This window comes from Vidua macroura, chromosome 7, assembly GCF_024509145.1.
Source record: "Vidua macroura isolate BioBank_ID:100142 chromosome 7, ASM2450914v1, whole genome shotgun sequence".
Lineage (NCBI taxonomy): Eukaryota > Metazoa > Chordata > Aves > Passeriformes > Viduidae > Vidua > Vidua macroura.
Genome location: NC_071577.1, coordinates 14,631,785 through 14,644,942, shown reverse-complemented (window position 1 = coordinate 14,644,942; position 13,158 = coordinate 14,631,785). Strand labels below are relative to the sequence as shown.

At 38.4% G+C, this 13,158-nt stretch overlaps 1 protein-coding gene across 2 annotated transcripts in view; it reads left to right on the top strand.

Moving 5' to 3' along the window:
• Positions 1-13,158, top strand: part of CREB1 (cAMP responsive element binding protein 1) — a 39,734-nt gene that overhangs the window by 14,480 nt on the left and 12,096 nt on the right. The window contains exons 2-5 of one of the 2 annotated variants that reach the window (XM_053982202.1): positions 4,296-4,417; positions 7,729-7,875; positions 9,655-9,755; positions 12,513-12,655. In XM_053982202.1, the coding sequence (XP_053838177.1) occupies positions 4,304-4,417; positions 7,729-7,875; positions 9,655-9,755; positions 12,513-12,655 (505 nt within the window). In that variant the 5' untranslated portion in view covers positions 4,296-4,303. Of the gene's footprint in view, positions 1-4,295; positions 4,418-7,728; positions 7,876-9,654; positions 9,756-12,512; positions 12,656-13,158 lie in introns of those variants that run through there. The other variant, XM_053982203.1, reaches the window with a different exon arrangement.

Here is a 13,158-nt window from a genome sequence, read left to right as displayed (position 1 = left end):
ATTTCTTATCATCAGTAGCATCATTGCTCCATTTATGCAGTACATGAAGTATCAATTTTCATAATTTTTAATAGATTCTTTTATTTTTCATTTTTATACTTTAAAATTTGACATCTTTAAACTTTGCTGGTTTTATAATCAGACAGTGCATGTTTCTAGTATACTTACCCTGTTAATAATTTATTTTCTAGATTATTTTGAAGCATTTTTCTCCTTTCAGGGCTAAATAATAAAAATCCATCTAGTTTCTTCATAAAACAGGTTTTCATTGCCCTAAATACTTGCTTTCTCTGAATACCCAAATTCCACAGAACCCATTTGTAATACAGGCTTTCAGTCTTTGCACTGTAATCCAGGTGATGTGTAGGGTCCAGCTACACAAATATAGTAGTTAAAGATGATCTTGTTTCTTATTATTGTTGCAGTCTAACTCTTTAGCTTTTCTTGTCATAATTGCACATCAAGGAGAAATCTGAAGCGATCTCTCTGCAATACTCCTTAGCTAAGTGCCCCTTCCAGCTTTATGCAACTAAGGAGACTGGTTTATTTGGATTTTTCTGCAGTGCTTGTAGTTCAGTTGCATTCTGCAATGGTTTGTTTTTAGTAACATCTGTCTTCTGTGGTCATGGAGTAAATTCATCTGGGACAGTTAGTTATCCTCTGCTGAACTCCTTTCTCCCAGTCTTGATTTAGCTAAAATAAATGCCCATCTTCAGCTGAATGTTTCACTGTTTGGCTCTTCACTTCCAGAATTTGAGATCATTAGTAAGTAAGTTATTGGTAAAAGCATTAGTAAATATAATACTGCTGCCACTTTTGAACTAATGAAGAAAGCTGTGCACTACAAAAGTCATAAGTTAAACCATCTCTAACTAGGTAGTCTCATCAGCTTTCTGGTGTTCAGAGTTCATACCCAGGATGTTTCAGGCAAGCAGTCTCTGTTTTTCCCACTCTGGTTAATAGCTGTGGTTTTCAGTTAGTTTCATTTCGAATACTTGGTTCAATACTGTAGTTACTAATCTTTTCTCCAAGTATGTGCATTTGGTTGTCTCTCCTGACAAGTTGGAAAGTAGCCTGGAAGCAAGGAAAAATGAGAAGAGTGCTCGCTTGGCTCTCATATGCTGTCCATGCCCTGGAGACTTGTTCCCCACTAGGACACTTTTCAAATCTCTGTCTTCATTTGAGAAGTCCTGATGTGGTGCCTGCCAGGGAAATCAGTGCCAGGGAGCAGGGTGGGCCACTGTGAACAGGGCAGGAGGAATAAAAGGAGGAGGTGGCACCCACAAGAACAGAAAGATGCTGGGGTACATGTCAGCAAAGCTTGTCTAGACTAGGGGTATGAAAGCTTAGAAAGGAGATGTACAGATTGGCATTAATTTATATGTGTTGGAAGGTTAAGGTTTCAAACCAAGCGTATTTTCTTCTCTTACACTGTAAATTGCAAGAATAGGAATTGACAGCCTTAATTTCATCTGTCATGGCTTTACCATACACACAACTTAGTGTTTATGTTCTGTGTGCATGGTCCTGTACATCTTGGCAATCTTGATCATACCCAAACTTTAGACAATGTAGTGGCCAGTGTCTCTGGAATATGATGCCTTGATGCTCAAAAATCTGATTCCTCCTTTTCCCCACAATTTACTTTAAAAGGTAGTAGTGAGGCTGTTAGAATTCAAATACTGTGATGTATATGTACAGGCTAAATGGAACCAGAGTCCTTAGAACCTGTAAATAACATGAGACTGAGAGCTTGTCAAAAAACTGCAGGTCATTGGAAACTCACTTAAACTGCATGTGTCAATATGTAAATCTCACAGCAGCTTCCTGCACTGCTTTGTTCTTACATTACGAAATGAGGAAGTTCCTTTTAGGTGTTTGCAATTAATATTAAGAATTTGATTTCTGAAATGTTGGTGTAGAAGAGGGAGTATCTCAAACAGTTAATCCTTTTGCTGATTACCTATGCAAAAGATGATGCAAGCATGGAAGCCAAGCTTGTAAAGACAGAGGACCTTGGCTGAATAGTGTATGAGAGGATTGGAAATTCTTCCTGGGAAAACACTGCATTATCAGCAGGAATTTGGCAACACATTTACCTCTGTGAACATTGCTAAATACCTGATACTTGCACATTTCATCCATTTCTAATCCCCACTGACTCCATGCTGGAATCACGATTTCTATCAGCAAACAAAAGCATTATTTTGCAGTATAGTTGCATTTGTAGCTGGAAAGTTATGTTCAAAATTCTTTGGAGAGGCTTGGCTGGAGTCACCATGATACATGCACAGAATTGGGAAAAAGTTGTTAATTTGCTTACCTTGGAGAAATAGTAAAATGGTAATGGAAATGATAAAAATGAAAAGGAAATCTATGGGAGTCTGGTTTGTAGTTTTCAAACTACTGAATACTTAAAAATGGGTATATAGCATGGAGGACTAAATGTTAAAATGTGACTTGTGTGTTAAAGTTGGGATAGAAAACCGTCTAAACTGTTGTAATTAAGTCTTTAAAAGCTGTTTGGTAAAATATATTGCAAATACTAATAGTGCATGGGTTTTCTTGTGTGCTTTTTGAAAAATGAAACACAACATGGGAAAGACTTGGTTTGTAGTACAGAAATCTTGGCTAGAGAGAGAGGCATAACAAAATTCCACTGCTTAGAATAGTTTAATTTGCTTTAAAAAAAATTATATCTTTTCTTTTATTGTTAATTTTCAAGGAAAATCAGATTTAATTATTTTCCTTCTTTACTGATGTAAGAACTCAATATTTGATACTTTACATTTCAGTGTTGACACACATGAGCTCATTTGAACCGTCACTTTCAATAGTAAATACACAGATTTTGATTTATATACACTGACTTTATTTCTTTTGATGTAGCATGCAGTTACTACTGGGAAAAGCTGTTTTATCTTTCGTGATTGTCAATTGCTTACTGTGAGACATTTCATATTCAGGATTGAATTGTGAGTCTGCTGTTTTAGGTGGTATAAAAGGTATTCTCTTTCCTGTAACACTGAGGTATAGTTTGCATTGAAATGAAAGCTTCCTTGACTTTGTGTTTAAAATGAAATGTCTGGAGAGTGGACATGGTACCACGACCTGTATTGATGCTTCTAAGTCTTTTTCTCAGGGGGCCAGGGAAGGAGAGGGGCATTTCTGCTTCTTTCTTCTGCTCTGAGCATCCTCTGCCTCCAGGCCCCTTCCCAAAGCATGGTGGTTTTGAACCAGCTCTGAAGAGAGGTGTGCTGCCCTGGGGTAGCCAGAGGCCAGAATAGATTGGGCAGCACAGGGTGGTACACAGAATAAGTGTTGTGGCTATGGAGGTTATACCCATTCTTAATATTTGGTATTTGGAGTTCAGTATAATACAGTAGCATTGCTATATAATTTCCTTGTATTTTGAAGTTCTTTTTTTATATCAAATATTTTCATATCAGTACTTAAAGAAGAGCTGAAAAGTGATTTTCTGAGATCGGTGCAGAATTTAACAGACATTGCACTCTGCCTACGTGCATGGGTTTGGAAGTTATGCAACCTCTTTTTATAGAGTTGTATGTTCTGGTGATCTAGGTTTGCTCAGTTAGTGTTCAGAAATACCAGTGTATTAGGAGCTGTATATGATAAAAAACTTAGATGATGGCAAACTAATGCATATCTCTAAATATAAAAACATTTGTGGTAAGGTTCAAGTAGAAATGGCTTCCATCATTTTGTATACTGGCTTTAAAATCACTGGGTGGAAGTTGCTGTGACATAGAGCCATACACAGTGTGGTGATGGAAAGAACTTGCATGGAGATGTTGTATATTTAGTTCAGGCAAAGATGACTGAGTGCCCAGCACAGAATAATTGCTGTTGGATATCTGCAGACTGCAGCTGGGGGGAGAGGGAGGGCTGTAACAGGGCATGTTGTCATCTTGGCACTGAGGGAGTGCCCTTCCTGACATATGGACAGGTCTTTATTCCAAATTGCAGAGGTGTTAGGTCATCAGAGTGCAATTGCTCAGTTTTTTTAGGATGAGCAGAATGCATTTTTTCCTGTTCTCATTGTTGGAGGAGACTGGACTTGTTTTTCAGAAACATTACATGCAGAAAAATCAACCTGAGGCAAACACCTGGCATGAAAAGAATTTGCCTGAATACTAATAATTTGGCAACATTTAATAAGCAAATTAAAACAGTATGTAGTAATGGGAATTCAGCTGCAGTGATTACTGCCAGATTCACCAAGAGTAATGGACTTGCATACCAACCCAGACTTACGACAAATATTGTGATTGTAGGTAACTAAATGACCATGGAATCTGGAGCAGAGAACCAGCAGAGTGGAGATGCAGCCGGTACAGAGGCAGAAACCCAACAGATGACAGTACAGGCACAACCACAGATTGCAACGTTAGCCCAGGTATAAAAATCATATGGTGTAATAGTTTTACTTATGGTTAATATTTTTAAGAGGGATAATGTTTGCTTACGGGCCTGAGAGAAGATTCTATTGATACCATTCTGAAACACATGTGATGTATAGTTCTTTTAATATTTGTCTTCACATTTTTAAAGTAGTAGAGTAGTAGGCTCTGTTAGTTCTGAAGAGCTGTATGTGTGTAAATTGTGTAATGTTAACACAGTAATAAATAAAAATATTTCTAGCATTCTTTACCACAACCATACCACTGAAAGGTATTCATTTCAATATGTGTAACCTACTGTCTTTTTTATATTGACTGAATTGTCTTGCTATTGTGTTTTCTGTTAAAAACTTACCTGTAGTAGTCAGTTTAATTCTGAAGAAAACAGATTAAATATGTAGCAGCAAATAAAATATTTTATCAGGTGGGATCCTGTTGTCTCCAGAGTTTCACAGAATTGTTGGCAAGTTAGAGAGACAGAAGTAGATCATTTGTTGTCCCCAAATTATTTTGGAGAGACAAGAAACACAATCCCAGCTACATCTCTGATTTTGGAACTGGGTTTCATTTTCACATACACTGATGGTTGGCAGAAGCAACCCCATTATATAAATGACTACAGAATATGTTTGGCTCTCTCCTGTAACCATTTAATTTGAAAACTAATTGTAGTCTGCAAAAAACAAACAGGTGTTTTTGATTTCATAGTTTATGGAATTGAGTGTCTTTTAAGTGGCACAAGTGTTAAATCACTTAGTTTCTATAAATGATTAGTGTCTTTTTAAAGTCATTGCACTTTTTGGTAGTCCAGAGACTTCCAAACAAGTCCTGCCCTCCGTAGTCCGTACATTTCCATTCAAGTGATAGTGTAGGGATTGGAGCTGTTTAAATGCACAGGTTGATTTTGTTGGGTGAAGCTGTAGTGTGAATTTACAAGCTACCAGCTGCCCTGCACCAGCTTGCCTCTTTGGGCAGTTTTCTCACTGTCTAACTTAGGCAGAGGATGTAGGTGGTGTGAATAACACTTCAGTGTGAACTGAGTGGAAGTAGTTTATTTCTCCTGCAAAACCAGTTAACTGCTGCTCACTTGATGTGCTTTAAGGTTTAGTCCAGAGAATCAAGAATGTTTTACATTTATGTGCTAACATACTAACCTCTAGGGAGCTGAACTTACAAGTATGTATTGGGTAGCATGCACTTTACTCAGACATAATTACCCCAGTACTTGAATGAGACTTTTTTCCAAGTAAAAAAAAAATTTACAAGAATGGTTAAAATCCACGTGAACCACCATGTTGTCATTCACTATATTATTTGCACCTTTTTTTTCCCCCAGCCTGTACAGAGTTTGTGGAGATAAAACAGTCTAAACAACTGATGTTGTTCACATCAGTGTTACGTTACTATGATATTTTTAATAAGTGAAGTGGCAGTGTTTGGCATTAGGGAGTGCCCTCAGAGGCCTAGCCAAATCTAAATAACTAATTATATCAATTTAATTCTTCCATTATCTCTTGTAAGGTCACTCCTCTTGCAAGCTTAGTTTAATTGCTGTGTTTTTAGTGAGTTCAGGGTAGCTTTCAGAGTCAAAAGGAAACTCGTCCCAGTTCCACAAGGTATGAGTCAGAGACATGTGCGGAAGTTACACTCTGCTGTGGGCTTAATCCAGCCACAGCAGCCTCCAGTTGATCAGCTTTGCTGTCATTGCCAAGGACTGTTTAGTCAGACATGCATTATTAAGAAAGGTCACTTGGTAAAAGAATATAATTTGTCAGAGGAGGGGGCTCTCATGTTAATCTCAGCCCAGTTTTTCTCAGATGCAAGTTAAGTAGCACCACATAATGCTGCATCTGCTTTCCTGACAAAGCAGATAAAAAGGAAGGTAAAAGCAAATGCAAATTGGTGGATTAGAGAGAGACAGCTGTGGATGAGAGAGGTCTACATGTAATTCCCTTTAATTTTGTTGTTGAATGAGATTTCATTGTAAGTGGTGGATGTTTATGAAAATTCAGAGCTGAGCTATTGCAGCTTTTTGAGAATTAATGTGTTCACAGGGACAGCAGAGGATTTCCTTCTGCATCCAGTACATAGGAGTCCTTTGAGATGAGATAGGACAGCAGTGCAGCCCTTCCTTGCACTGCAGCTATGTGGATCGAATTTTTTTTAAATGCTCTTGAACCTTGGAGCATTGTTAGGTTTTCCAGACTAGAAGAAAGCTGGTGAGTCAGTGACCCATGACCTGGCTGAGGTCTGCCAGAGCAGCTCACGCTTGCCTGCAGTCCTTCCCTGAGGGCCATGGCCTGTGGGAGGGACACTCACTGAGGGCGGGGTGTGCTGGCACCCTGCAGCCTTTCAGGAGCCCCCAGCCCCTAACACAGACATCGTGTCAGCAGGCAGCTGGAAGTTCTGGATGTGCACCGGGCTTTGGCCCAGCCATGGAGCAGCCTTGGTACATGGCACTTCAGCTACCCAGAGTAGTTCCTGTGGCCTGCCAGGGTGAGGCTGTCCCGTGTGGCATGAGCAGCTGTGTGTGGCTACTGCTGTCCCCAAAGCCCGAGCCATAATGTGCCATGCTGATGTCATCAGTGTGTCCCTGTTGGCATGGCTGCTGTGCCTGCAGGTCTGTGCTGGAGAAACAGTTGTGTTTAAAATATGGGCAATTTTTCCTCATAGAAATAACTCTTGAAACTAGAGTTTGTGTTGACCTGTTACACAATAATCACAGTGACTGCCTACAAAATACTTATTTCCACTGCAAACTCATGGGGTTTTTCTGTCTGAACACATGGTCAGTTTTCTTCATTTACATGCACTTTGCCAGCTACTCATATGGCTTAATCTGTAGAAAGTGAAAGGTATGATTCCCTAAAAGTGTTAAGTTCTTACATCTGGCAAATTCTTTGCATTTTTCTGAGTGAGAACAAAAATACTTCCACTCCCATATGTTTCTGCCTCTGACTCAGCAGTGTCTGTAGGAGTACACCCGAGTCTGAGCAGTATCCAAGTGAAGTAAGTGAAAGGTAATGATGTGTTTGTATCAGGTTACCTCAAAATAGAGGCAATTGTGTTTTTCTTTTTCTTGTCAGTGATTTTACAAATTATGCTTGAGCCTCCAGAAATTCTGCATTAGATTATTTTGTGAAGTAGGTCAGGTGTTGGGCTCAGGCAGTTCAGGGGGTTTTATATTACACTGAAACATTTGGGTCATCTGACTGGGGTCTAGAAGACACATAGTTCTTTCACCAAAACAAATACTGAACTAAGGAGATTTTGCAATAACCTAATTTATGCTGTCTCTTCTTTGCAGGTATCTATGCCAGCAGCTCACGCAACATCTTCTGCACCCACGGTGACCTTAGTTCAGCTGCCCAATGGGCAGACGGTTCAAGTGCATGGAGTAATTCAGGCTGCCCAGCCATCAGTTATTCAGTCTCCACAGGTCCAGACAGTTCAGGTACTGACTGAAAAAATTCCTAATATGTGAATTGGGCCTTTGAAATAGACCTGTCATTGCACTGGTTTCAATGTATTTGTGTTCTGCCTTGTGTTTCTGCAAATCTGTACAGTATTTGCTACTCTGACTTTTCTGTTCTGGCTTAACCAGTTTTCATTTTCAAGCATTGCTGAGTTTCATTTCCCTCTAGCCTTTGTTTGGTGAGTTTAACAGCTTTATGGTTTTCCTTACAGTATTACTCTACTTTTTCTCTATACTGTATTTACATACATTTTTATTGAGTAAGAGTTCATACTATTCTGAAGTGAACAAAAGTATAAATTTTTTGTAATGTAGTTTTTAATAATTAATGAGACCAGTATTCTAGAATGAGAGTCTTTGCTCCCTAAGAAGTATTTGCATTGGTTTACAATAAGGGTCTCTGTATGTTACTGGTTCTTAAAAGAAACCTCTCAGTCCTTACACAGAAATGGTTTTAAAATGTTCTGGTTGAGTGTTGTGTGGAAGCCTTAGCATTTTCTCTTCTGTGAAGCAAGATAGGAGGCAAGTAGTCTGAAATCTTTAAAACCTCTAACTTGCTTTTTATCCACTGGAAGTTCAGTGTTACTGAATGCAGAAATTTTTTGGTATACAGCAGCTACACAGGACAAGGTCTATACATTATTCATTTGCTGTTAGAACAATTAGCTCAAAAAAGGTTTAATTTCAAAAAGTAGGTATTACAACTTTTTGATAGAGATATTCAACTGGATATAATTTTTAAGAATAAGGTATACATAATTTAAAACTAGACCATTCTGATAATAATCTTTATTTTTTCCTTCTCAGCTTCAGGGCTGAGTTTGTGACAAGCTCTACCACCCTTAGCCATTGCAGTCAAAAGTTTAGAGTTTTAATCTATCAGAGGTGAGCAGTTTTGAGATAAGTGCACAAGTTGTTACCATGGAGGTAGAAAATAAGAGACTGACAGCGAAGCCATGCTTGGAATTCGCCTGGTTCAATGCAGATGCATCATGTTTTGATATTAGTTCACAGTCAGCCTTGGACATATTCAGGCCCTCTATCTGACAATTGTGAGATGTGGGTGCCAGCAAGATTTTTGAGCCTTTAAGAATCTTCTCTACCATGTATAAATTGTCAGGATGTGAGCTCTGTTTTTCACATAAGCATAATTAGCTTTTATGTAGTTTGTCATGCACATTTCAAATTTAAAATTATCTAAATTATTTTAATATTATTTTTATTATAGCTTTCCTGCATAAACAATTTGCTTTTTTAGCACAGATATTCAGAATTGCAGCACTATGTTATTTCTAAATATCTTCATGTATGACATTTTCCTGTCAATTTCTCCCATAAAAGGCAGTCTCTCTTTAACATATCTACCTCATTATTTATAAACTGATATTTTTTCAGTATTACATTCTTTGTTTCCAAACCTTTCTGCTACCTTAATTTGGTTTACTTATTCTCTCCCTAAATTTTACTAAAAAAAAATCTTTGTTTCCTTGCAATGGATGAGAACAAAACATCATGGAAAGCAAAAACCGTATGGTATTAATGTTTAGGTTTTCTTATTGAAGTATTTAAATTATAAAGAACATTCTGATGAGTAGATCACTGGTCATTCTTTGCTGGATCTATTACTAAGCAGTAACTTTCTGTTCATTGTCTAGATAGATACTTGCATTGTGGTGTTTTTCACAGGATGTCAACATTTCCTTAAAATAAAGGCATTGGAAGTGGCTTGTTAAATTTGATTGCTATTCTTATTTACAGATCTCCACTATAGCAGAAAGTGAGGATTCACAGGAATCAGTAGACAGTGTCACAGACTCACAGAAACGAAGAGAAATTCTGTCCAGACGACCCTCCTACAGGTATGAAGGTTAAAGCAGAAGCATTTCTTGATGGATGCGTGTGTTCACATGGAGATACAAACAGTGGGATTGTATTTTTATTATTTTTAGATTTAACATTTAACTGAAATCTCTCTTCTATAATGTCTTGCAATTGGAATATGGAATATGTCCATGGAATAGGATGTAAAGAGATAAGCAGCTGTTACACTCACTTAAGACTGAAGTGAGCTGAGAACATGCTTATTGCCACATTTCAGAAGATTGAAGTATCATTGTGATAAATGCCTTAGAAACAGCTTTAATGAATACTTAATATACAAAATACACTGAAGCTTTGCAAAAAGGGACTTCTGTGTAATCTGTAGTCTGCAAAAAGTCAACTCTACTGGTTTTCATTATTGCTGAAATGCTAGCAGCAATCAAACTTAATTCCTTTCTCCCATGAGACTTAAGGAAGCTGTGATGTTCCATAGCTCAGAGAGAATTTCTGCTTGAGCCAAATAGTTTGTGTTTAAACTTAAGTCAGTATATTAGTTCAATGTAGTGAAAGGTATCTAGTGTCTATTCCTCATGGCAAATACCTCTGGCAAAACCACCTGAGGTTCTCCTTCACGTGGTGTGTCATATTACTTTATTAATTAAGCCTTTGTACAGCTTTTAATGTCTGTACTAAATCCCACTTTCATTCTCAAAATACGCTAAATAGCATTAAGGAGCAGCTCTGGGTTCAGTAGGTTTTAAGTGACCTGTGAGTTCCTGCTGCTTTAAAAAATCCAAGTGCTCCTTTTTTCTTTATGAGAATAGCCTTGGAAATAGAAGCTGGGCTGTAGGCCTGAGCATATCTCAACCATGATACTTTTTTAGCACTTGGGAGATTATTGTCTGCCTTGTCCAGCAGCCTTCAAGGCTGTTCTGCCAAAGATAGTGAAAATCATTGCTGAAGACCCCTAGCCATAATAGATCTGGAAAATATTTTTATTTGTGAGGAGCAGTGTTAACTTCAAGGCTGCCACAGATTCCCTTCAGTCTGCTTCTGCAGCAAGATACTTGATTTTACTATATATGGAAGAGTGGCTGTATATGGTGAGAAAACAGAGCTAAGCGAACAAGCAGCAAGACTGAGAAGAAGGTGCTTGTGCATGCTGACTTCTCATTGAGGTGGACTCTTTTGTGTGCACTGGTGCCACAACACAGCCTCTGTCTTCAAACCAGATTATGGTGACACAGCAACATTTGTTAGCTGTAAAACCTCTGTGTGCAGCTCACATTCTGGGCTGGTGTTGGTTAGGTCTTAAAGGCCACTGCTGTCTTTAGTGACTTCCCAGCTGGCATTACTTAACCTGCTGTAACTGGCCCCAGAAACAAGATAGGTTCAGGTATGTTCATAGAATTGAAAGCTATACCTCTTCCACAAAAACTCCTCTGTGATTCTGCTACTAAAGTACATTATGTATTCCATCAGTTCATAGCTCCTGTATTTGTAAAGCTGCCACCTTATTCTTTACCTTAAATCCATTTTTATGATGGCAAAGGTAGGCTTTAACCTACCTTGTCATAATGACATGAGGTTAAAAAGTGATTTTTTTTGTCTCCTTGGGTTTTGTTCATCATCCCGGCTCTCTCCATATTTTTTCATCTGTTTCATTCACTAGTTTCTGATCTAACACCTAGATTGCAAACTCTTTGGATGGGAATTTTTTATTTGTCTAAGTGGTTCTTTGCACAGTGTTTTCTAGTGCTGGGGTTTCTTGCATGCACACAAAGTCAAAACAGCAACAGCAAAGCTCTGTTTGTGAAGCTGCTAAGCAGAATGACTGCTGTCCCCAGATAGCTTCATACAGGTGTTCTGGCTCCCACAGCCTTAGGAGGCTTGTATAAGAAAATAGCGTTGTCTTGGAACTTGGGGTCTATAGCTGTGTTTGCTTTATTCCCACTGAGTTCCTTTGCCAATTCACTGGAAAACATAGGAGGAGAATTACAAAAAACGTTGCCCTTTACCTAAGGGCATTTACTGCACTTTGCTGAGACATAATAGAATATGCCAGCAGTGAAAAGGGCTTAACAGTCCTCTGAGAAAGGACAGTGTTTGATCTCAGTGATGCAGATTGCAATGACTGCTGTGGTCAGTCTATAGTCATGTTCAGTGGGACCTGTAGCAGTGATGTTTTAGACGTTTTGACTTTGAATAATTAGCTCATGGAAATAATGAAACAATCTGTTCTTTCCTTTACCCATGAACTTTCTCAGGCAGGGCACCTGTGAACTGTGAGACTGTTCTCAAACACTGGGTTATGTCTCCCAGGCAGGTGTTAAATTATGAACTGCTGGCTCTCTGCAAGCATTCCTGCTAACTCCTTTGGTACTCAGCTCTCTGGCTGAGGTGTTTATAGTCTTTGAAATGGAGCAGTTCCCCCAGTGTAAGTGAGGAGATAGGTTCTGACTTTTTTCCCAAATATTTATATAGCTAAAAGCAGGAAACAAATAAAAATGGATGAGAGAAACATGCTCTGAAGAAAAAGGAAAGATTGTAATAGCTGTATCATGGGTTTTGACAAGCACAGCTGTTCTGTGCTGGCTCCCTTGCCCATCAAGGGTGCTTGGCATTTTGAACAATCCTCTCCAATAAGAGTTTGAAGATAGTGTGTGGTTTTCATTCTCCACTTATATTTTCCTTGCTGGTTTGCTTCACTTCACAGATTTCCCCAGCATTGTGTATCAGACTATTTTTCTCCCCCAATTTTTATTAAAATCTCTACAACACACTGTCTTTGCCAGAAAAATTTTGAATGACTTGTCCTCAGACGCCCCAGGAGTGCCAAGGATTGAAGAAGAAAAGTCTGAAGAGGAAACAGCAGCACCTGCCATCGCCACTGTTACGGTGCCAACTCCCATTTACCAAACCAGCAGTGGGCAGTACAGTATGTAGTCTGAATTTCTCAGTGGTGCTAGTAAGTGGGGATGAGAAGATGAAGAACTATTATTTCTGTAACTGTTGTTTCAACTAGGACAAAGCAGGAGGTGAAAAAATACTACTTTATTTTGACTGTTAACCAGGCCTTTTAAACACATTTCTATTGTAAGTGTTGGAAAGGCTCGATTAACATTCTGGGACTGCTTGCCTCAGCTAATGCATCCTGAGGCAAAACAGGAACTAACCATAATGCTATTATAAACTTCTTCACTTCAGGAACTAGATGGGGGAATTCAGAAGTTTCTTTTTTTTTTTTTTTTTTTTTTTGTGGCAGGTCATTAACACTTGTTCACAAAGCTGTAACCTCATCATTAGAAAAAAAAATTATGATCTGCAATTAAATTTTTAGAAAGTCCTGAAAAAATAAAGGTCGTTGACAACCTTAATATATGTCATAAGTATATGTTTCTGTTTTCTTTATTAGATTTTATAGATACAGTGTTTTGACTT